The 23,724-nt window shown below is 37.4% G+C and overlaps 1 protein-coding gene and 1 non-coding gene across 2 annotated transcripts; both read right to left on the reverse strand.

Annotated features, from left to right (window-relative positions):
• Positions 1-4,232: 4,232 nt before the first annotated feature.
• Positions 4,233-6,432, reverse strand: LOC103672146 (cytochrome c oxidase subunit 7C, mitochondrial). Its single transcript, XM_008700813.2, has 3 exons — positions 6,235-6,432; positions 5,133-5,276; positions 4,233-4,330 (listed from the first exon to the last, which is right to left on the reverse strand). The coding sequence occupies exons 1-2, from the start codon at positions 6,307-6,309 to the stop codon at positions 5,160-5,162; spliced, it is 192 nt and encodes a 63-aa protein (XP_008699035.1). The 5' UTR covers positions 6,310-6,432; the 3' UTR covers positions 4,233-4,330; positions 5,133-5,159.
• Positions 4,432-4,494, reverse strand: LOC121100851. The gene has a single exon (XR_005832638.1). It is a non-coding gene; the product is annotated as a small nucleolar RNA Z39 (small nucleolar RNA).
• Positions 6,433-23,724: the final 17,292 nt, after the last annotated feature.

The following is a 23,724-nucleotide window of genomic DNA, read 5'->3' on the forward strand; positions in this document are numbered from 1 at the left end:
CCTAGCGTACCTCAAACACGCTCAGAACACTCGCATTAGCCTATACTGGGCAAAATCATCTAACATAAAGCCTTTTTTATAATTGTTGAATATTTCATGTAGTTTATTGACTACTGTACTGAAAGTGAAAAACAGTACGGTTGTTATAAGTTTATTGGTTGTTTACCCTGGTGATTGCGTGGCTGACTGGGAACTGTGGCTCTCTGCTGCTGCCCAGCATCACAAGATAGTATCCTACCGCCTATTGCTAGCCTGGGAAAAGATCAAAATTCAAAACCTGTAAGTATTCTAGTTTCTAACAAATTCCTATCGCTCTTCACGATCACAGTAAAAAAAATCTTAAGTCAAACCATCGTAAGTTGGAAGCTGTATTATACAGCCTAGTTGCAGTAGACACTGTCTTTCACACATCAATAGCCACTTTCTTTTCCCTTTCCGGTAGAAAACAGATGTGTTTCAGTGTCCACTCTTCCCATGGAAGACTTGGGAGAAAATCCTAATTACTCAAACCTAGTAGCTATGGTGTCAGCCATTCCCCTTGCTAGTGTTGTATTTAGGAATGAATACATGACCCTTGTGCCCAGTGAGTGGTGGGTTTCTAGGCAATCTTTCTTCACTCTTAAAAATAACTTGAAACTGCAATTTTTCTTGCTGGATATTGTCAAATCTGTATGGGATGCCTGAAATTATGGCGGCCATCATATGACAAAGGGCGAGGTTAGGAACAACAGGCTGAGTAAGATAGAGGGCCCTTAAATCCACTGAGATTTATTTCTTGTGTGAGGTAAAACAAGATCCATAGCTAGAACATAAGTCAACACACTTATTTTCATCAGTTTTGTCTTAGAGCACTGCCTACGTTGCTTAGATGGACTAAGCAGTGCGGGTAGTGGCACAGTTTAGTTACATTTTGGTACAAACTCCTCTTACTTAGTCTGCAATAATTGGATTACTTTAATATACATTTGGTTGACAAAACCAGCTCAGCAAGTTATTTGGGAAAAATTCATTTTTATCCAGAAAACACTGAGACATAAACCATTTTGGTGTGTAGATTAGGCCTAGGATTTGCTCTCTTTAAGTAGTTTTATCATTCTTGGCTTCCATTCGATAAATGTTCATTGACCACTCACTAAATTATACATGCAGGCAGGATACATGAATAAGTAATAGTCTCCCTGGTCTCGGAAAGAGCATAGGCTGGTGAGAGATAGGGAAGGAAATCAGTAATTACAGTACATGCTGAGGTAATTATAAAGCTGTTTACAAGGTATTAGAGACTTACGTGTAATGTGTTTGGTCTAATGGGGAGGAACCAGCAGGAGAAAGCTTTACAGAAAACGTGGCACCTGAACTCAGACTTGGACGTGCTATATAAAACTAGAGCTGTATGTTCAGGGTGAGGCTGAAATTGGAGGGAAATGACTAAATGACATGCTAAGGACCTGGAATTTTACTGATGGCGACAGTTTACTATATGCATCCAGGCATTCCTGGACATGGTAAGGCTGAAGTACCTGCTGGACAGCTGTTTAGAACTGTAGCTGGAATAACTGAAAACACCAACCTGTAACTGCAGGATGGCTTTGGGACCAACGTGAACAATTTTAACAATGTCCACTTGATTTCTTCCACCTCACTTGTTTATAGTGTTGTACAGCAGGAGCCTAAAGAAATTTGCCTAAATTTAGACCTACTTTCACTTTTAATTTTACAACTAGATACTCTGAAACAGGAACTGAGGCAGGCTATTGTTGAAGAAAGTGATCAAAGCCTGTCTTAGAATCCAAACAAGTCTTAGTCCTGTACCCATAACTGTTCTGCCTCTGTAGCAAGATATGGGTATTTTTCTTTCCTTCAGGGTGGCCAAATCTTGATTATGGAATAATTGTGGTTTTCTTTAAAAACCACATGCCTGTCTGAAACTGTCATAGCTGTTAATTTTAAGATTTTGTCAGAAAGAGAGCACAAGCAGGGGGAGTGGCAGGCAGAGAAGCAGGCTGCCTGCTGAGCAAGGGGCCAGACGCAGCATTCCATCCAAGGACCCTGGGATCATGACCCGAGCCAAAGGCAGGCGCTTAACCAGCTGAGCCACCCAGGCATCCCTGTCATGGTTAATGTCAACTTGACTGAGCCATGTGTCCATATATTTGGTCAAATATTTTTCTGGATATTTCTGTGAAGGTGTTTTTTGGAGATTAACATTTAAATTGAAGGAGTTTCAGTACAGGTGATTATTCTCCATATGTGGGTTAGCCTCATGCAATCAGTTGAAGACCTTAACAGAAAAAGACTGACTTCCCTGAAAGAGGACTTTTAAGATTTTAAGTAATTTCTACACCCAACATGGGGCTCTAATTTACAATCCCAAGATCAGGAGTTGCATACATACTGTAGTGACTGAGCTAGGCAGTCGCCCCTGGAAGAGGAAATTCTGCTGACAGACAGCTTTGGACTGGAATAGCAATTCTTCCCTGGGTCTCCAGCCTTCAGCACTATCCCCATCACATTTTGGATGTCACAGCTCCACTATCACATGAGCTAACTCCTTAAAACAAATGTGTGTATACATATCTAGTTGGTTGTTTCTCTGGAGAACCCAAATACAGAAACTGAACCATTACCTGGCCTCTACCACTCAATATACTTATGCATGCGTAAGACCCAGCTAGCTGAAGCCTTATGATGGGGCGATTTGTGCACCTCTCCCAGGACAGGCGAGCATTTTTTTCCCTCATTCACGGAAAATCCTCAAATACTTTAACTGAGGAAGACAAATTTAATAAATCAGATGTTTTCTCTACCTAGACCTTGCTGGTAATAGCAACATCTGATACATGATGTATTTTACTTCAGAAAAAAAAATCATTTAAGACTTGCCAGAAACTAAAATGTTTTTATGTCTTACTGATTCTGAAAACAATACAAGATAGGTTCTATTCCCATTTCCTCGAAAAAAAACGAGGACAGCTAAAATTGTAATTTAAAAGCAGAGATTTGAACCAAGAATTTGAAATCATTTTATGAACACTAAACTCTGGTTTTTACCTTCCCAAAAGTAGAAAACACCTTAATGTTCCATAAACACGGAATGACATCTGATTCATCAGTGGATAATCAAAAAAACAGTGACATGCAAGTATAGGGAATAAGCTGGTCAGTCATAAAAATTTAATTATATATCCATATTTAAGTAGTTATTGCACAGTTATTGAAGAGTGTCAAGATAGGTCCAGTCACAAACTGAGAGAAAAAAAAAGTTTTTAAGGTTCCAGCAAATCAGCAGTTTTTAACACTGGGGGTATACAGGAAATCTAATGTTATGGTGAGGACTAATTTAGGCAGCGGTTTTGTTCTATTAAAGGATGTAGAACCACCTAGAGTGATTTTTCAAGAATCCACTTTCTTGTAACTACTCTAGTTTTTAAATATTGATTTAAAAACTACAGCACCCCTAACCACCAAAAAGTTGAGAGCTCAAATGGACCACCAGTTTACCTCTGCTTTACAGCAGCGTTCTTTTAACACCAGTGTGACTGAACTAGGACTAAAACATTCAGCAACTACCTTTTTTCTGCCCCCTACAAAGCCCTAGGAACTAAGTCATTCTATTTTATGCAACTAGCAGCATTTCACTACCCATAATATAAATTTGAGTCACTGATACCATTACTAATCAGAGCCATCTTTCAGTCCATTTCTACTAAAATTTCAGAATATACTTGGAATATTTCCATATTCTGTCTTACATGCTATTACATTTCATTTCAAATATTCTACTTTTATTTAGTCTAAACAAGACTAATATTGGTCAGTAGCAAATTTATCAAGGCAAAATTTTAGTTTTAGATCACAGGTCTGGAGAAAAAACAACTCTTGGGACTTCACTCTGTATACACTACTGGTTTTCCTCAGGATTAATTATCACTCATAAAGAAAAACTATTTTACTGCTTCAAAGTAAAGAAAACTAAAAGTACACTTCTTCCATGTTTTCAAATAAAAAAATTACTATGGGTCAACAAAGTCAAGTTTGCATTTTATATAACATAAATTACCGAAAAGGTCCTGACCTAGTAATCAAAAATTAAATAAAACCTCAAAATCTAAAAACAAGAAACAGGCTAAATCAGACACATATTTTGACAAAATAAACTGACCCTGGAATATTTCCCAAATAAAAAAGCAAGCACAATTATTACATTCCACTTTTCAGAGAAAAGGCATTAAGGATTCATGCCATAAGTTTATTTACAAACATATTGAGTATGTTCAAGATTTTGATCCATTTTTCAAAGAGACTGCATCTCTTAAAATGTTCCTTTCGACATCTGCAAATAAAGACAAAAAGTTAGTGGCATTTAAAACGTCTCATTCATTAAAAAGAGATCATGTAGTTTCACTAACATATTGTTTATCAGTTTACGACTGGTACATCAGAAAGCGTTTACAGTATCACGACTTTATTCATACTGATTTGCTTCATCATATGTACCGAAGTCTTTCCACTGTGGATCACTTGGATAAATCATTTCCCTTATAAATTAAGACAAAGTATTTTCTTTCCAAACGTATTTTTGGAATTTATCCTCATCAGCCCACAGAGCTTCCCATAATGTTGCTTTGAGGAAAATTCTGATTACAATTAAGCTAAATCAATCTTTTCTTCTCACACAAAGTTATCTGCTACCGTTCCCACACACAAGATTGGTTCCCGCATATACAGACATATATTGCCCTCAAGACAGTCTAACCAGAACTCTACCTGGTTAGGAGTGTGAACTGTGGAACAAGACTGGGTAAAAATGCTGGTTCACCATCACTAGCTACTGGGCAACTTAACATCTTTGTGTCTTAGATCGCGTTAAGTCACCCACCTCACAGGCTTGCTAGGTAATGAAATGAGATTAATGTAGTGTGTCTGACAACAGTAGTATCCAATAAAAAACTGGTTTTCAGACAAAGAAACATCTGTCTATAGGTTTATCAACCTGCCTGCACCAATGCCACATCTACACTAACTTCAGAAATAGCCCTACACTGTGTGTGTGAGACTGGGGGTGGAGGGAGGGGAGGAAGAAAGAAATATAAGTGAAAACTTTGCTTAGGGAAGATTAGAAATCTATTAATTACCTGTTTAATGGATTAATCAAAACATCCTTATTTCTTAAGCAGTTGGTGTCTTACTATAAAAAAAGGTGCAGCAAATCCAGATCCAAAGAACAAAGTCATCATAAGTAGTAGCCGCCACTTGTTTTCCACTGAAAATGGCAAATTCTGTTGGGGAAAAAAAGAGCAAGCAACAAAAACGGAACTTCAAATCATCTGATTTTATAGACTATGTAAGTACACCGGGAATGCTAATATTTTTTTACATAATCAGGTTATGTATGCCATATACCATCTTTTAAAACATCATTATGCTTGACATCCCATGATCTTCACACGTAACACTACACGGTAAAAAAATAACTGGGGTTTACTGAGCACCAGGCAGTGGTCCTAGCAAGTCAGGTGTAAGACGGTGCTAAGTTTTCTTTATTTTAGAAAATCGAAAAATTTTAATCTCCAGGAGAGTTATTTTATAAATAGAATGCATTGTTCTAGTTTACGACTGGTTAGAAACTAGCCACCTAATAAAGGCACACGGCAATGTTAAATGCACTACGAAGTTTGACTTTTTCATAACCAAGAAGCCTTACCATGTAAAACCCTTTCTCAGCCCTTTACTACTAGGCCTCGATCATTGGAGTACTTACTACTAATTACTCGATTTAATCTATTTATACCTGAAGCTAAACACAACCTAAAGAGGTTTAATACTTCGAATTTAGTCAACTAGTTAGAGAAGGCTGGACTCACAGCTACAGGCCTCACATCTTGTTTCCAACGACCTTCACTCCGAGTCCGGTGACCTCTAGTACAGCGTAAGGCACAAATACCTGCAGCCTTGGCCTCAAGGACCCTCCAGATCCTGGAGGACGCAGAGGGGAGCACTAGGGCGGGGTAGTGCCTACGGCTCTTCCTACTCATTCCTCTCCACCGCGACGGCGCGCAGCCAGGGTCCTGAGCTTTGGCCCTAGTTCAATGGGAAACTGGAATGCTACTCGACGAAACCGCTCACATTTTCGGCTTCCTATCTCCCTCTCCACGGCCTCCTTTGAGGCCTTGGAATTCAGCGAGTCGCAGCCAAGTGCCCCCTCCCCCAACGAAGCTGGGCCCCTTACATACTAACCTTCCCTGGGCCCTCCTCATAGTGGCTCCTACGCACCACAGAGGTTGTGAACCTCCGGATGCTCTGTCCCAACATAGCGCTGTTGGAAGTTCTGCGAAAGGCGCAGAGCCCTAAAACGGTAGAAATCGGAGGACCACACCGACACCTCCTCTTTTCGCGACCTTGTTCCTTGGTGTGTAGGAGTCGAAAGGGAAGATGGGAAATGCGGACAGACCGCGGAAAATGAGACGAGATGGTGGGACCCAAGGATTGTGGGAATTGTAGTTTATAACATCGCACCGCCTTGTCAGCTCTGAAGGATTATGGGAAATGTAGTCTGACGGGCGAGCCGGCCAGTGGAGGCGGGTGCGAGCGGAGCGGTGGCGGGAGGTTAGGGGACCGGAAGGACGAGAACCTACCGCGTTTCTTTCCGGTAATGATTTATTCAAACCTGAATTCTTGTCAGGATTTTTGGGACCGGATTCCAGAACGATTTTTCTGAATTTAGTAACGCAGTTTCCCCGAATTTATGAAACACAAAAATAAACCTTTCCCTTTCCTTTTTTTGGTGATTGATATATATATAATATATACATAATATATATATTATATATATATCATATATATATATGATATATATATGATATATATATTATATATATATATGATATATATATATCATATATATATATCTCATAGGTACCTGTAATTTGCAGTACTCTGCCAGCACTGAGAGGGAGGTAGGCTGTGATCGTATCCGAGGAAACAAAGCATAAACGCAAGTAACCAAACATAAGCAGTACAAAGGATGTCAGAAAACCGAGTTGAAGGGCTAAGGGAAGGATGCTTGAAAATATAGGTCACTGAATGGATCAGAATTAGAAGAGCAGAGCAAAGTCAAGGCCGGTATGGGTATGACATATTCGGAGTGTGAAAGAGAAAAGCAGCCTCTTACATCTGGAGTTAGCCTGGACTGGGAATTGGTGTTGTGAATGTTAACAATTTGAAAGAACATCAGCATTACACAAAGTTACTCTGTGTCAGTGATGGATCAAGAGAAGAGTAAGCTCACTCCTTTATCATATCTGAACATAGACAAAACATGAACATTGTTCAAGTAACAAAAATGACCAAACATCACCATATCCAGTCTAATATGATGAGTTCCCACGTCTTTACCAATTACTACCTTAACCTTGGATTAGTCTTTCTTCCAAGTGAAATTTAGTAAGATAGAAAAGTAAGAGAAAATAAGCCCAAATTTTGTAACTCTTGACATCTTTTTTTTTGCTGAGATGCCCATGGTTCCTCAGGGTATTCGGTCTCCCTTAATGCAGTGAGTAATAAGCCTAGCTTGTTTAATTATAAGTATGTTCCTGGTGATCTTTGACTAGTGGGAATCAGGAAGAAACCACTGATACATGAGGCTGGGAAAGTGGTATTAGAATAGATTGTGAAGGGTCCTACCAACCTAAGTTTTATGTTATTCATCTGTGGGAGAGCATATATTGTCTCAGATGGCTCATTTATACAGCAGTAGTAAATGAAATCTTGCTTTGAAAACTGGTATAAAATATATGCTTTAATCTTACATAGCTTTTTTTTTTTAAGATTTTATTTATTTATTCAACAGAGATAGAGATAGCCAGCAAGAGAGGGAACACAAGCAGGGGGAGTGGGAGAGGAAGAAGCAGGCTCATAGCAGAGGAGCCTGATGTGGGGCTCGATCCCAGAACGCCGGGATCACGCCCTGAGCTGAAGGCAGACCCTTAACCGCTGTGCCACCCAGGCGCCCTAATTTCCATCTCTTAACATTTGCTATGGAGCAAAGAAAAACTTTAAAGAAATTTGGCAATCTTCCATTTTTGAACAGGTATTGAGGTAAATTAAAGATGGCCACAGTATCTTTGTAACTCTTCCCCTTTGAGAGGTGGGATTTAAGTCCCCTCCTCTTGACTTTAGTGACCTGCTTGACCAATAGAATGCAACAGAGTAACCTTCTGAGACTTCTGAGTCTGGCTTATCAAAAGCCTTGCAGTTTCCATTCAGGCAACTTGGAATGTTTTCTTGAGAGAAGTCAGCCACCATGTAAGAAGTCTAACTACCCCAAGAATACCGGGACTATAAGGGAGTCCAAGCTAACCATTTAGAGAAGCCACATGGGGGAAAGGCGGGGAACATTTAGGGGCAAAAATAGACCAGATCCTCCCCTGGCTCTTCTTGCCATCCCCCAGCCTGGGCGCCAGATATATGAGTAAAGAACCCTTTCGGTGATACCAGCTACGGTCATGATTTGCCTACAGTTTTATGAGTTACATTAAACAAGAATTACCCAGCTGAACCCATCAGCCTCCAGAACTATAAAAGAAAATAATAAATGACTGTTTTAAGTTGCTAAGTTTTGGGGTAGTTTGTAATACAGGAGTACAAACCTGTAACTAGTATCATGCACAGTTTCTTATACATGTAGCCTAACAATCTAAATCCGGTCATAATAGTTGGCAAGAAAAATGTGAATCGCCCTAGAGAAACTTTTGATTCAGTATGATACTCTTTTGCTATAAAATGAATTTCAAGAGAAATGAGACATTTCACATATTGGTACAAAATAGGAAACATCTTTAGGGACATGAGGTTTACTCCAAAGTTATATTTTAAAAATAAAATCCAATTATTTTAAGTAGTGAGTAGGGTGTATATCATAGAGTGAGCAGTGTACTTTCTAGACTCATAGGAGTCTTTGGAGACTGAAATTACATTATATAGAACAGTATTTCTAAAAATTAAAGTATAATATTTGTCATTTCTCTCAACAGCTACTATATAGGATTTTAAGAACTAGGTTAGAGTTTATTTAGAAATAGATTGTTTAGTGAAGAAATTATGTTTCTGTCCTATGTTGAAAAACTCAAGTTAATATGTTTCTTTTGGTCTTAAGTTTTCAGAATTTCTCATACTGCAGAATTAAAGTCAGAACTCGGTGTTAGCTTTTATTTGAAATTTTACATTTGTAGGGGAAAAATAACACCTGGTTTTAGGAAAAGACAAAATGTAATTCCACTGTGGCAATGAGGGTTGGAAAATATTCTGCCAGCCTTCTGAATGATTTGGTGATGACCAACTGGATGAAAAAGTTCTGCCAAAAAAATGCTTACTTGATCAAGCTGTATATTTTACTCTTCCTTTTGTTTCACTGCTTTTGAATACCACTTTTTTCCTTAAAAGTATTTCATGTTTCTTATTGCAATTTTATTGTAGGTTTAAAAACGATCCATTTTTTGGATAGTGAGTAAGAGACAGCCAAAGGCTAGGTAGGGAGAGACGGGTAGGGGGCGATGTGACTAGGGTCACACAGTGGGCTCCATAATCAGGCTCACAGAAATCCTGGATGTGGAGAAATGTTACAAACAAGATGTTAACCAGAGAGAAGGGAACATAACAAATCCACCTTGTTTGTTCTAAATATAGACAAGATATTTTCATAATATTTACAAATCCACCTTGTTTGTCCTAATGTTAGGGACAAGATATTTACCAAGTTCCCTGGTCAGTTTTCTATAAAAGACTGAGCTTAAAAGCCCTCAGTGGCAACCCATTTGGGACCCCTTTCATCTAGAGAGCTCCTTTTCTTTCCTTTCTGTTCTCACCTTTACTTAGTAAACTTTCACTTCACCCTTTTTTCAGCGAGATTTATTCTTTGACTCTGTGAGACAAGAACCCTGCAACCCTGCAACAGTAATATAATTATTTGTCATTGAGAATTGCCAAGTATAGGTAGATATATTTTTACAAAATGAATACAGAAACTAACATTTCTTAATTTGAAAATCACTGATTCTAGTTATATTCATGTTTCATCTCCATCCTGACTTAACTTGCATGGAACTTGTTGTTACTGCTTTGAGCAGGTTTCTTTACATTCCCCACGGCATCTCCTGGTTGTTTCTATAACTGGGATACTAAGTGATTAAATAGTTTTATTTACTTATTTTAGGGAAACATAATTTAAACGAGGAAGGGGATTTTGAAAACCAACTTGATGCATCATTCTAAAAAATCCTTTTTTGTTAGAGTAGAAGAAAAACAGAGGAGATACATGAGAGTAGAACCAGCTTTGTTACGTTACATGTGATGATTGTAAAGAATTGTGCAGATAAGGAGCATCTGGAAATCTTGATTTATAACCAGGCCCATTACTGCTGATCAGTGCATATAAGCTGCTGCTATATTTTGATCTTTCAGGTGAGATCGCAGGAATCAGGTCACAGGCACTCTGTTCCTCTAGACAGTGGGCTGGCAACTATATGGTTAATACAGTCCATCAAGATGTGTCTGTTTATGCTGTAAGAGTTTTTGTATTTGGCTTTTCAGCTTGAACTTACAATTACGAAAAATGTGTATTTCTTGAGAATATTTCTGCAGTTGAGTAAATTATTACCGAACTCACCAAACAGTTCTTTTAAACGTTTCAAGTAATTATAAAATTATTACACAAAGTGGGTTAGGCTTCATTTCCAGTTCTCTTCACATCTCTCAATTTAAGTTAGACCCTCACTGAACAGTCTTCTAAAACTGTGTCACTGAACGTGAGTTGTGCTCAGCATCTTCTCACTACTTTGTACTAAGGGATATTATAAATATCAGGCTTACGAATCTCATTGCAGGGTTTACTGCAATTTTTTTTTTCCTTTGAGGATGTGTTTCAATATATTTCACATCGTCATTTTTATGAGGACCCACAGGACAAATTTTTCTCTGGTCTTAGAACTAGAATAAACATGCTTTTCCTGGGTAGCTGACTTGCTTTTGCCTTATGAGTACTGTGAATAACAGTCTTCATTGTAATTTTCTCCTTGTACTGGTTCCTAGGATCCTTAGAGCCAAATGTGTGACCCACCTTTAGTGGAGACGATGGATCTATTATGTTTACTTCACTCCCAGCTCCATCTTCTTTTTTCAATTTATTTTCTCTTGTTTCACTTTCCTCCCCAATTTTAAATTTATTTTATCTTGTTATATAGTATGTGTCTTTGTTCTATACCTCAAATGTTTTCTGGAACAATATCAGCCATGTAAATAAACTAATAAATCATACATTTTTCTCACATAGCAAGTTGTTGTAGTATTACTTACTTTGTCAGTTTTTCTCTTTGCTCTTTGGAGCCTGGGCTTGATAAGGTAACTAAAGCTAGCTAACATAACAAATGATCCCCCAAATTTTAATGGTTTATTACAATGAAGTTTTTTTTTTCTAAGTCACAGTCTGATTCAGATGTTCAGCATATGATCTTCCACATGGTAATTCAAGTGTCGTCATCCTCTTGTGCTCTGCTCAAACCTCTGGACTGACCGTGCCTGCCACCATGCTAAGAAAGAGAAAGAGGCTCACACAGGATTGTTCAGGGACCAGGTCAGTAGGTGGCATGCACTGCTTTTACCCAAATTCTATTATCTGAATCAATCATGTGCTACCATCCAGATGCAGGGGGTCTGAGGAGTTGAGATTTCTGTGTGTCCTAGAGGAAACTGGAAATGCTTTGGTTGAACATATAGCATCCCCTCTCCAGAGACCTAGTTTCTTGCTGAAATCTTATAGAGTGCCTCTATAAGAATTCGATTTCCAGGGGTTATATATATTCTTGGAACTTGGCTAAAGTGGTTGTAAATTGTCATAATTGTTCTATAATCTCTTGTTCTTGCACATTTCCCCAGAGTTGCACACTCCAGGCAATATATTATCACCTGGAATCAGACTAACACCGATTCAAATTCACAATCTACCCTAATTATTTAGCTTTGGGCAAGTTGCATGATCTTTTTTCATCTTTCAAGTAGGGCAATAATGTTACCTACTTTATAGCGTTACAAGAAGGATTAATTGAAATATATGCTGCTTCAAAGTGTTACGTTAGCAAATTCCCTGTGACATATGTCACTTTTTAATTAACTTTCTTCCTCAATGGTCTGAAGTATACAGGTCTGAAATACAAAGAAGTTCATGTTCTATTAGAGTGTAAGCTCTCTAAGTGCAGCAAGTTTTGTTTTTTTCTTATCCCTTATGTATCCATCCTAAGAATCCTCCATAGAGAAACTCCTTGAAATGTTTGCTGAAAACAATGAACAAATTATGTGGCAGTTTCAATTTAAATACAACTACTTTGTTTTGAGTGTGAGATTATGATTTAGTTTTTCAAATCCACATTATTGAGGCATTAGTAATGTGCAATAAAACATGTCAATTTTGAGCAGGCTGTTCAGTGAGTTTGACAACTGTATACACTTGTTAACCAATGCCACAATTAAAATAGAGAACATTTCAATCACCCATAATTTACTTTTAACAATGAAATAATACTTTAAGAGGACTGACTTGTTAATTGCTTCTGAGCACCCTAATCTTTGATGCCTGGATATTCTTAATTAAAGCCCAAACTGCACACAGTCCTATATAATTTGACTCTACTGCAAAGTTTTTTCAACAGGGGACAATTTACAGTATGGGCTAGATAATTCTTTCTTGAGGGTAATGTCCTGCACATTTACAGGATGCTTAGCTACATTTTTGGCATCTACCCACTAGATGCTAGTAGCATTTCCCCTCTGAAGTTGTGACAACCAAATTTGTCTCCAGATGTTACCAAAAGTCCTCTCTGCTCGCAAAATTGTTCTGGGTTGAAAACCACTGCCCTATGGCTATCTCTTCACAGCAGCATGAGTCAACAGAACATACACTTGGTCTAATCCAGTCCTTCTGCACTTGCTGAGATCCATCTGGAGAGCTGCAATGACTCACCCTTCTCAACGAGAGAAGGGCCAACTGTTTAGCATCGTGCAGTCTGCTGGCAGAGTGCCCACTCCCTTTTCTGTCAGCAGTGTGTGCTATCCACTGCCTGCAGTGCTGAACATTTATAAGCTTCCATTGATCCTCCCCTCTGTTCCACACTGTATCAAGGGCAGATGGGAAGTGATAGTAAAGCTCGCTTTTGTTTTATTCCTATCTTGTGAATCTGTGTTCTCTGAGAGCCACTCATTTAGAAGGTAATGAACCTATCCTTAGTTCTACCTTTAAAATAGACAATTAGTTTTTAATTAAATGAACATGTGTGCTTAGCACTCTATCTGGCAAGTAGCAATGCTCAATACATAGCAGCTGTTATTATTACTTCCATACCACTGATTGTGCTGCTGTTTTTCCCTCTTGTGGGATCACTCCTACTTTCCTCATACTTGCTATCATCAGCTTTTGTATTAAGGTTGCAAAATCTATGCTCATATGTCCCAAAGATACCTTGTCAAGCCACCCAGGCCATCAAGGCACTCCTACCCTCCTGGCCTCGTGGGTCACTGATCACACATTTCCCAGCTTTTCATGTAAGGTATTTTTAAAATCAGTTCCCTTAGGAAATTCTATCATCATTTGACTGGGAAGGAACTTCTTCCTTGACTGGGGCCATGAGGAAGACCATCCTTAGAAGGAAAAACCCCAGACATTCTGTCTCTGATAGTTTCCTAGTTTTCTCACTGTCCTTGTCTGGAAGAGCTATGACGGAGCTCCGTACTCAGACCTCATGCACTTTTTGACTAACAAAGTTAAACAGAGCATTGGATTAAAAACATCTACTACAGTTCATTAAAGATAAATAGCAAATTGTTAAAAAGAGAATATAAAAATGTGAGACAGAACACCTCTCTTACTTAACGAGGACATTAGAATATCGTTCATTGTTGTGAGAAGAACCCGAATGATGCAAGAAACCTTGAATGTGAGGACTATTGAAGTGTAGGTTATTTTTATTATTACTGTGTTATTTGTAGATGTATAGGTTATTATCAACTTGGAAAAGTTTTGAAGTCGTTGCTGAACAAGTCTGAATTTTGTATTCTTATTCCACAGCTATCAGCATTAACGTAGCTTTTGACACTCAGTATTCAGGGAAGCAAGATCCAAAATCCCTAGAGCTCAAACTATTGTGTCACTTGGTATTTTCCAAAGTCTTTTCAGAAACTCATAAGCAGAAATTGGAGGTGTTTTTTCCCCCCTCTTTCTCTTTGCATTCCTGCTGTAGAAATCCTATCCTGAAGGAAGGAAATGATAGGAGAGGGTAGAGTTAAAGGTAATTTATGGTGAATAAAAAACAGGTGATGAATTAAAAGTTATAATAAAAAATTATTATAAAACAAAGTTCTTTTCCCAGGACACGGGTTTTTACTGTGTGAAGTAAAATAACTGATGTGAATTACATTCACTTCTCAGAGCTGTCTTGTGCATATACTGGGGAAGTAGACAAACGTGACTACAGCGGAATAAAAAAATCCCGGTACTTCCTACCATTCTCAAAAGGAAAGTAAAATCTTTGATTCTAAACTTAGAGACAAAGGCTTAGATATACAGAAGAATTTGACTTAAATTCACAATCCAGGAACTTTCTAGAAGGCAAGATTACCTAGGAAAGGTTGGCAGGGGCGGGGGGGATTGATTCCTGGAAGCACCAATTGGATTAAAGAGAGTGGTTAGATCAACAGGCAAGATGACAAATGATAAACATATGCATAATTGCATAATTTTGTTCTGGAAAAGATTTTTCCCTTTCTCTCTCTCTTTCTCATGTGAACCATGAGAATTTGTTGAAAATATACAGATCCAATGTTCAAATCACTTTGCAACTTCAAATGATTTGTAATTCTAGGAAAGAAATGACAGAAACAGGGGTTAAAGATTAAGGATGCCAAATTAAAATATATCAGGAAAATAATATGCTAGATTCCAAAGTTTGAATCATAAAAACTTAAAAGGTCTGACAAGGTGATTTGATAATGATAATAGGAAGAAAAGTTCTTATTCCTTTCCCTCTTAGATGCCAAACTGGTCATCTTCTTTTTGAAAGCAATGCCCTCTACCTTCTGTACTTAACCTGACTTCTGTAATGCCGCCATCATTGAAGAGTTTTAATAAACTCCCCTATGAAGTCATAATAGCACTACAGACAGTGTGTGTAAAAGTGAACGTGTTATGTTGGTGCAACTCCATCCTGCACCACAAATCTACTCTTCCTCCCAATTTTCTTTTCATTAATGTCGTTTCATTTTCTGGTCATCCCAGTCCAGAATCTGAGAATTGTCTTTGAACTTCTTTTTCTCTCTTTTCAAGGGACTCAGCATTTAACAGGATAGGGTAGAAAGAAAAAAAAAAAAAAGACCAGAATGTTTTAAATATGTAGAAGCAGGAAGGGTCTAGACACCAGGCTGAATACTCTTTTCCTCATCCATGCACAGAGAGCTGCTCAGTGTTGCAGTGCTGACTGTTTTGAGTATCTCAGGGCAGACAATAGCTGGTTATTTCTCTCTGAGTCCAACTGGAAGGAAGAAAGGAAAACATTCCCTCTGCATTGCTCTAAGAAAGTTAAAAACTTTATACTTGATTTTCTAGCCTCTGATTTCAAGGTCACACCTGGTTCTACAGGAGCACAGTACCTACATTAAACACAATTCTTAGGTAGAAAAATGGTGCCCTTAGTCTTTCAGCTCTTTTTTTCTTTTTTAAGGTTTTATTCATTTATTTATTGAAGAGAGAGAGAATGAATGAGAGAGAAAGAGAGAGGGAACAAGAGACAGGGTGGGGGGTGCAGAGGGAGAGGGAGCCGACACCCCACTGAGCAGGGAGCCCCACGCAGGGCTGGATCCTGGGACTCCTCCTCGATCCTGGGACCCCAGGATCATGACATGAGTCAAAGGCAGACAGTTAACCTCCTGAGCCACTCAGGCACCCCAGTCTTTTAGTTTCAGAGCTCTACTCCTGTTCCTACGACACAGTGACTCTTCTCTTCTGCATGTTCCTCTCCAAGACTCAAGAAACTCACAACACACTCTCTCTGGGAAAACGGGCTTTTATGAGATCTAAAATTAGTATCTTTTAAATATGTAAACAGTTGACATTATATTGGAGTGCTAATGTCTCGGAAGACTTTGCAAGTTAGCAAGAATCAAAGTCTAAGTAAAAGAAATGATGCTTCTACAGAGAATTTCAGACAACATGAAGAAGAGGAAGATTCTTTGTTTTGTTCAATTAGGACAGACTATTATGGACAAAATTTAAAATATTCGAGTGATTTCTGTACCATGTACATTTTATGAAGTCATGGAAGTTTCTAGATAAATTTCTTTCCTGGGCATGTGTGCAACTATATAGTTTACATATTATATCTTAGATTATAATTTTTTTTGGGTATTTGAAATTAACATATTCAATAATAATTTCTAAATAACAGTTTCAATTCTTCCATATTAGTAGAAAGGTATGTTCAACTTGAAAATACAAGAAAACATGCTCTATTTTATTACTTTTTCACAAAATTTTATTGTTTCTGGCATTATTAAATCATTTTTACCCCTTTCAAACATACTACTGTACAAATATAATTTCAAAGAGAAATTTAAGGCATCCATGCTAAAATTTTACAATTTTAGCACCTTTTTTGTATTAGTGATTCTATTTGTGCATGTAGTAGATAATGTTAGATATAGTAGTATAATGGTATGTGATTTTATTAATGTGGCAGTTACGCTCATAATAATGTAAGGAAAATTTGGATATGTCAGAAAAAACAAATGTAAACATTTAAAGTCAAATTTTCAAGAAAATGCTATATATATCTTTAATAATGTGTAGCATATTAAGCTTGGTTATAGTATACAAGATGACTTTAAGGAAATAATGGAATAATCTTCAAATATCAAAAAGTAACCACAACGAAATATGGGATTTAGGTCAAATCTTTTGCTTGTGAAATATACAGATAACTGACACAAGGAAATAGATTGTGGCACAAGCCTTAATGCTCCATTTCACTTCACTTTGGTGCCTGTAGCAATAAGCACATTATGAATTTTTAAAACATAATTTACAAAATAATGAACAAAAATTAAATCTAAAAATTCGTTTTGAAAGAGGAAGTGATCAAACAATAAGAAACAGTTAATTTTTCTTAAATAGGATACGATAATTTTAGATATTTACTAATAACTAGCTATTTGTAAAATGGGAGTACATAGAAGGTTTCTAGCTTTACCTAAAATTTCATAACAATGTATAGCTTTTCTTTGAATAACAATTAGTCTATAAGAGACCAATGCTACGGTTTCTGTTTGTTGATTTTCAGTTGCTAAGAAAAAAAGGATGATGTTGCTTAAACTTGTTTGCCCCTTCTTAGATTTTATTAACAAAATCTGTGATGTGTTTTGTGTACTTGAAAATAAGATAGGCTGACAGGTGCTTCAGTACCGAAACAGAAAGAATAAAGTGTGAAATTTCATTATCTTATTTATTAGCCTCATATTTTGTTTATTTAAAACAAACATTTATTTCCTTAAGTATGAGTGACTTTTTTTTTAACAAAGAGATGGATTAAGTAATTAAAACATGAATGGACTAAAGAAAAATTTTCCAAATTGTACAACTTTAAAAACTTAATTCCATTGTGTAAAGCTGACGAATCACAGACCTGTACCCTTGAAACGAATACGTTATATGTTAATAAAAATAAATTATAAAAACTCAATTCCATTATATTCGTAAATGTATACTGGCTTTAGGCAGCCCAGTGAAAACAGAGGTAATTTCAGTGCTTCTTTGAAGTTTATTCTTTTGTGGCCAGAAGGTAGAAGAGAATATTTTGGAAGATGTTCAACACTTGATTACCTAAATTGTGATTTTTACTAATCAATATCAATACTTTTAACCAATTGAATTAAAATGCTTATTTTATATTGTATAGTACACAGAAAATGTCAGAACTAATAAAAAATGTAAATGAAGGAAAGAAAATGGCTAATATTACCTTAGCATTCTCTTTCTTTTTACTAGCACATTAAAAAATGCCCAGTCTGCTGTCTGTGAATATTCTTGCCTATGTGTGCATAAGTGGTACCAGAAATCATAAAGAATGATTGATGTTTTACTGGATTTTAATTACAACTGTGTGTAACTTTGAACTATAAAATAATCTAGAGAGATTAAGCAAAAAATTAACTATAGGAAGAAAAGCAGAATTTTTGTAGTAGGAATATGTGTTCTCTGCCAGCAATGCAGATTTCAGGTTTTCTTGCTGATTATTAAATTCTGTCTTCTAAGGGTAAAAGAGAAATAGATGTAGAGATACAAGCTACAGCCAAAAAGAACTTTCAAATTGGTGGGACCACTAGTCCACCCAGCCCAGTAGTCTGTCCCTGATAATGAAACCCAGTCACTTTGTAGGAAGGCACAAATGTGGTTCTTAAACATCAGGGTCTGCAGGGATGTCATAACGAAACTTTATTCTGGAGTGCATCTAACTTCTATGGGCATAATAAAATGGTTGTTTACACCACTAAATTTGGGGCTGTTTTTTATGCATCGGTACATCACTGGAACAGAATTCGGTATCTGGAAGTGGGGTGCTGCCACTGCTTTTGGGATCAGTCATATCTTCCTGTGTGTGGGTTTCTGTTGTCACATGACATTCTTCCTGTGTGTGCTACCCAAATTTCCCTCTTTTTTTTTTTTTTTTAAGATTTTATTTATTTATTCTACAGAGAGAGACAGCCAGCGAGAGAGGGAACACAAGCAGGGGGAGTGGGAGAGGAAGGAGCAGGCTCCCAGCAGAGGAGCGTGATGCGGGGCTCGATCCCAGAACGCCAGGATCACGCCCTGAGCCAAAGGCAGACGCTTAACGACTGAGCCACCCAGGCGCCCCCCAAATTTCCCTCTTTTAAAAAGGAAATCAGTTGTAGTAGGCTCAGCCTAATGGCCTCATTTAACTTGATTGCATCTGCAAAGACCTTATTTCCAAATAAGGTCATTTTCACAGATACTGGGACATCAACCTATTTTCTGTGAGGCACAGTTTAAGCCGTAACAGTGGAACACCAGAAAAGTGGAGGGGATCTGGCCAGGGCACCAACAGCATTGATTGCAAGATGTGTCTAAGTTACCCGTTGCCTCCTGCATTTGGTTTTTAGATATACTGAATTACTGACATACTGAACAATTTTCAGATTCCAGTGTTCATGTCTTTGCCTATGGTTGCCTAAACCATGTCCCTGGTATCCACTGCTTGGTGAAAGTTTCCTCACTTTAAGAAAGACTGCTGTATCCTGAGAGCAGCTTTCCTTGACCCTCCCAGTGTCTATACCAAGTCACTCATTCCATTCCTGATGAGCTTGTTCATTAACTCATTCAAAACATTTTAATGCATATAATGTGGTACAATGCCAGATATTAGGCATAGTGCTCAGTTACTAGGAATACTCTTGGCTCTAAGGTAGGTTACAGCCTGGTAGAATACACAAAATATAAATAATTATAACAAAGTTCAGTAAGTGATAAGGTAATCATAACATGCTGTGGTCGCTGATAGAAAGAATGTCAAGCCTCGGCAGCCATTCCCCATAAAAGAGATGACACTAGGCAGAAAGATTTTGACACAATAAAGATTTACATTTTAAATGAAAAACTATAAGCGACTGCCTTCGGCTTAGCTCATGATCCTGGAGTCCCTGGATCGAGTCCTGTGTCAGGCTCCCTGCTCTGTGGGGATTCTGCTTCTCCCTCTGACCCTCCCCCCTCTCATGCTCTCTCTCTCTCTCTCACTCTCTCAAATAAATAAATTAACAAAAAAATTAACCGAAAAAATAGTTCTAAATCAGTCCTTTAATAAACTACCTATGTTTGACTCTATAAATGTTCTCTACTAGTTGTTTAACTATTTTGTAAATTCATTCATTGAATCATTCCTTCATTAAATTGTGCAGTTATTTCTGGAATGAGGCACTGAGTTAAGTTCTGTCACACATATATCTGAGCTGTTTTAAAACAAACATTAAGCACAGGTAATGGAATAATATATACTTACTGTCTTTAAAGTTAGTGTAGCTACTTTGTATTTTGAATTGTTGATCGAGCTGTATTTATCTACAATTGATTAGTTCCCTAGAAAAAATTTCGTAAATCTGTAATTTATATATCTCAAAGTAGTCCAGAAATATACCAGAGGTAATTTTCCTAAACAGACATTTTAGAATGCCTGCAATTAGAGTTACAAGTGATGACTGTCTGAAATAGCAATTTTCTTGTCTTAATGGCAAATAAGCTGCTCATTATTTTTTAAAAAGTGTGCCAACCATTATTCCTGTTTAGAATGCTGCCTTTTCTTCAGAAGCCAATAAAACACTCTACTTCCCACTGACAGTGCAGTAAAGTGTGAGGGAAGATGCCAACCTTCAAAGACTGACATAGTAAAAATCCACACTGAATTTTGATGGATTTTTTTTTTTTTAAGATTTTATTTACTTATTTGACAGAGAGAGAGCGTGCACAAGCAGGGGGAGCTGCAGAGGGAGAGGGAGAAGCAGGCTCCGTACTGAGCAGAAAGCCTGATGCAGGGCTCGATCCCAGGACCCTGAGATCATGATCTGAGCTGAAGGCAGATGCTTAACCGACTGAGCCACCCAGGTGCCCTGATGGATTTGTTCTAATATTATTATCCTTAAAATAGCAATTTTCAGAGGTAAAATGCTTTACTTTTATATTTGTCAGTCAAATGTTTATATCCATTCATATTATTATTGTTTTAATATTGTTTTTAAGTAATCTCTATGTCCAATGTGGGGCTTGAACTCACAACCCCAAGATCAAGAATCACAAGTTCTGTCAACTGAACTAGCCAGGCACCCCTGCATTCATATTATTAATACAAGTGGAGACACAGTATTTTACCAGTACATCCAATTTCTTGTATCCATAATATTATAAACAGTAACATCAGTTGAATTCTTCTTATTATACCCCTGCCTTATATTTACAGAATACAATAGTAAGGATGAAGCAGAAATATCACATTGTTTAACAGGATTCTTAGCTTTTTCTTTTTGAATATATCTAGAATGAGGTTTGGTCAAATTTTTTTTTTTTTTGGTCAAGTATCTTTATAGCCACATTAAATAAAAGAAACTGATACACATTATTTTTTTCTTTTTTTTTAAAGATGACTTTAAAGAACCCTGAAGTGCATATAGGTGAGGCAATAGAAATGAAAAGATTTTCAGCTAGTCTTTTCTGAAAAAGTTATTCTGCTAAAAATGGTTTTTGTTTTTTGATAGTCCATTAAACTTCTTCATGACAGTATCAACACTGGCTTCTCCTTGTTCATTTTGGACATGTGGGAAGTCAGTGGTAACTGCTGCGGGGCCTGTACATTAGTGGTTAACTGCTTAAAAAACAGTAACAAAGACAGTAAGACTAGTCTGCTGCCCTGCTTCAACAATGTATCCTACTAACAAGCCTTAGCTATCTAATACGGTATGTTTTCACTTGAAATCTCATTGCTTTCCTCTTTCTCAACCTTTTTTTCTTTCTTTGTCCTTTTCCTTTTATTGTCCTTAAAATTTTTTTGTGTGTGTTGTTGACAGGAATTCATTTGTGGTATGGCTTAACTGTATTTCAGGTCATCAGATTATGAGACTGCTCCCTCGAAACATTTTTGTGCTATTGTTTTAAAAAATAATAATTAAAAAAAAACAGTTGACATTAATTTAAAAAAATCAATGTGAAATTGGAAAAAAAATGGTTCCACTGTTCAAAGAAAACTGATCTTTCCAGAACACTGGTTGCTTAAAATTATTCTGCTCCTAAGTGGCAGAGTCTACATGAGTTTTGAACTCAGTTTAACTCCAGAGTCTGGGCTTTTAAATAAAAACCTATGGAACTTGCAATTTTACGGGTAGAGAAACTTTAGTCCTTCTTTCGTTGTTTTATTATAGTAATTTCATTATTTCATCTCTTTATCCACCCTTTGGAGATGCCTCTAGGACTCTAATGCTTTTACTTTCATATTCCGGTATAATTTTATGGCAGAAACTTGTGGATATTAGGAACACGACCCTTGGGGAGCCTAGGTGGCTCAGTCAGTTAAGTGTCTGCCTTTGGCTTAGGTCATGATTCCAGGGTCCTGGAACAGAGCCCTGTGTCAGTCTCACTGCTCATCAGGGAGTCTGCTTCTTCCTCTGCACTTCTTCCTCCACTTCTGCTTGCTCTCTTTCTCTCTCTCACAAAAATAAATAAAATCTTAAAAAAAAAAAGGAATACAACTCTTTTGCCCAGAAATCTGAGAAAATTTGGTCACTGGACACTCCATTAGGCTAATATGAATTGTCTCGCCCTTTAATTTGATATTTATATAGTAGGTAAGGATGAATACAGTTGGGTATGAATTAGTGCTCAAATGATACAGGAAGGAGAAGTTGCAGCAGTCAACAATCTGGCAGAGTTCTACAATGACCACTCCCTAATGCTTTTCATTTAGACTTCTTCTTCTTTTTTTTTTTTTTTTTAAGATTTTATTTATTTCATTAGGGAGAAAAAGAGGGAGAGTGGGGGAGGGGCAGAGGGCGAGAAGAGAGACTCTCAAGCAGACTCAGTGCTGAGCACAGAGTTCAACATGGGGCTTGATCTCACAATCCTGTGATCATGACCTGAGCCTTAATTGCTTTTTTGATCCCAATCTTGTTTATAGGGCCAAAGTTTTTGGATGAAGACATGTTCTGTGAGCCACAGATTTTATCAAAAAATGTTTTCCCCTCAAAAAACAGAAACCTACCTTTTTTGGTTCTTCTTGGTTTTGTCCTACTGAGGCATGATGGATCCACCAGCACACAAATATTTTCTGTGACCTTGCATCCTAGGAAATTCCTCCCTTGATTCAATATTTCAGTGTTACAACTGCCCTCTTCTCTCTGCTTCGGCCATCAGTTCCTTAAAACCATTATCTTCACACAGTATCTCTACTTCCTCATCTCACTGCAGTCTGGCCTCAATCTCTACTATGCCACTGAATCTGATCTCTCTTGTCAACATCACCAGGGTCCTACATTTTGTTAACTCCTCTGTTCATTTTTCTCTAGTCATTTATCATTTTATTTGAAAGTAGTACAAGATATATTTGATGATTCCCTTTGACCCAAGGTCATTTTTTTGGTCTTAAAAATAATGTTTCTGGCTGTTGAGTGAAGAATGACTAGGATAGGGCCAAAATGATTTCTGGGAGACTGGTGGAAAGGCTGTTAGTGATAGTAGAATTTGATGACAGATAATAATAGATTGGACTGAAAAACTCTCAATGGAGATAAAGATAAATGAATAAGAGAACAACACTTAGAAGGTAGAAATGGAAACTGACAAATTTTGGTTCATTTTGGATACGCTGAAATTGAGGCACTCTTGATATGTCCAAATAGAGAAATTGAGTAGACATTATCCATGGTGGATATGGACCTCAGAGAAGAATTCTGAGATAAAACTAATTTAGAACATCATCAATTTAGAATTGATTTGAGGCCATGGGCTTGGAGGTGATCACTTAAGGACAGAAGAGTAAACCGAAAGAGAGGTCTTAGAAAGAAACATGCTGTTGACTGTAATGTATTCTGGCTCTTCATTCACTTAAAAGAATGGCTATAGAGTAAGTCTCTATATATAGGAAG

Source organism: Ursus maritimus, unplaced genomic scaffold (assembly GCF_017311325.1).
Source record: "Ursus maritimus isolate PB19 unplaced genomic scaffold, ASM1731132v1 scaffold_5, whole genome shotgun sequence".
Lineage (NCBI taxonomy): Eukaryota > Metazoa > Chordata > Mammalia > Carnivora > Ursidae > Ursus > Ursus maritimus.

Coding starts and splice junctions, on each gene's coding strand:
- LOC103672146 (XM_008700813.2), bottom strand. CDS start 6,309: ATGTTGGGACAGAGCATCCGGAGGTTCACAACCTCTGTGGTGCGTAGG. Junction 5,277..6,234: donor ATGAGGAGGGCCCAGGGAAG/GTTAGTATGTAA, acceptor TTTCCCCAACAG/AATTTGCCATTTTCAGTGGA.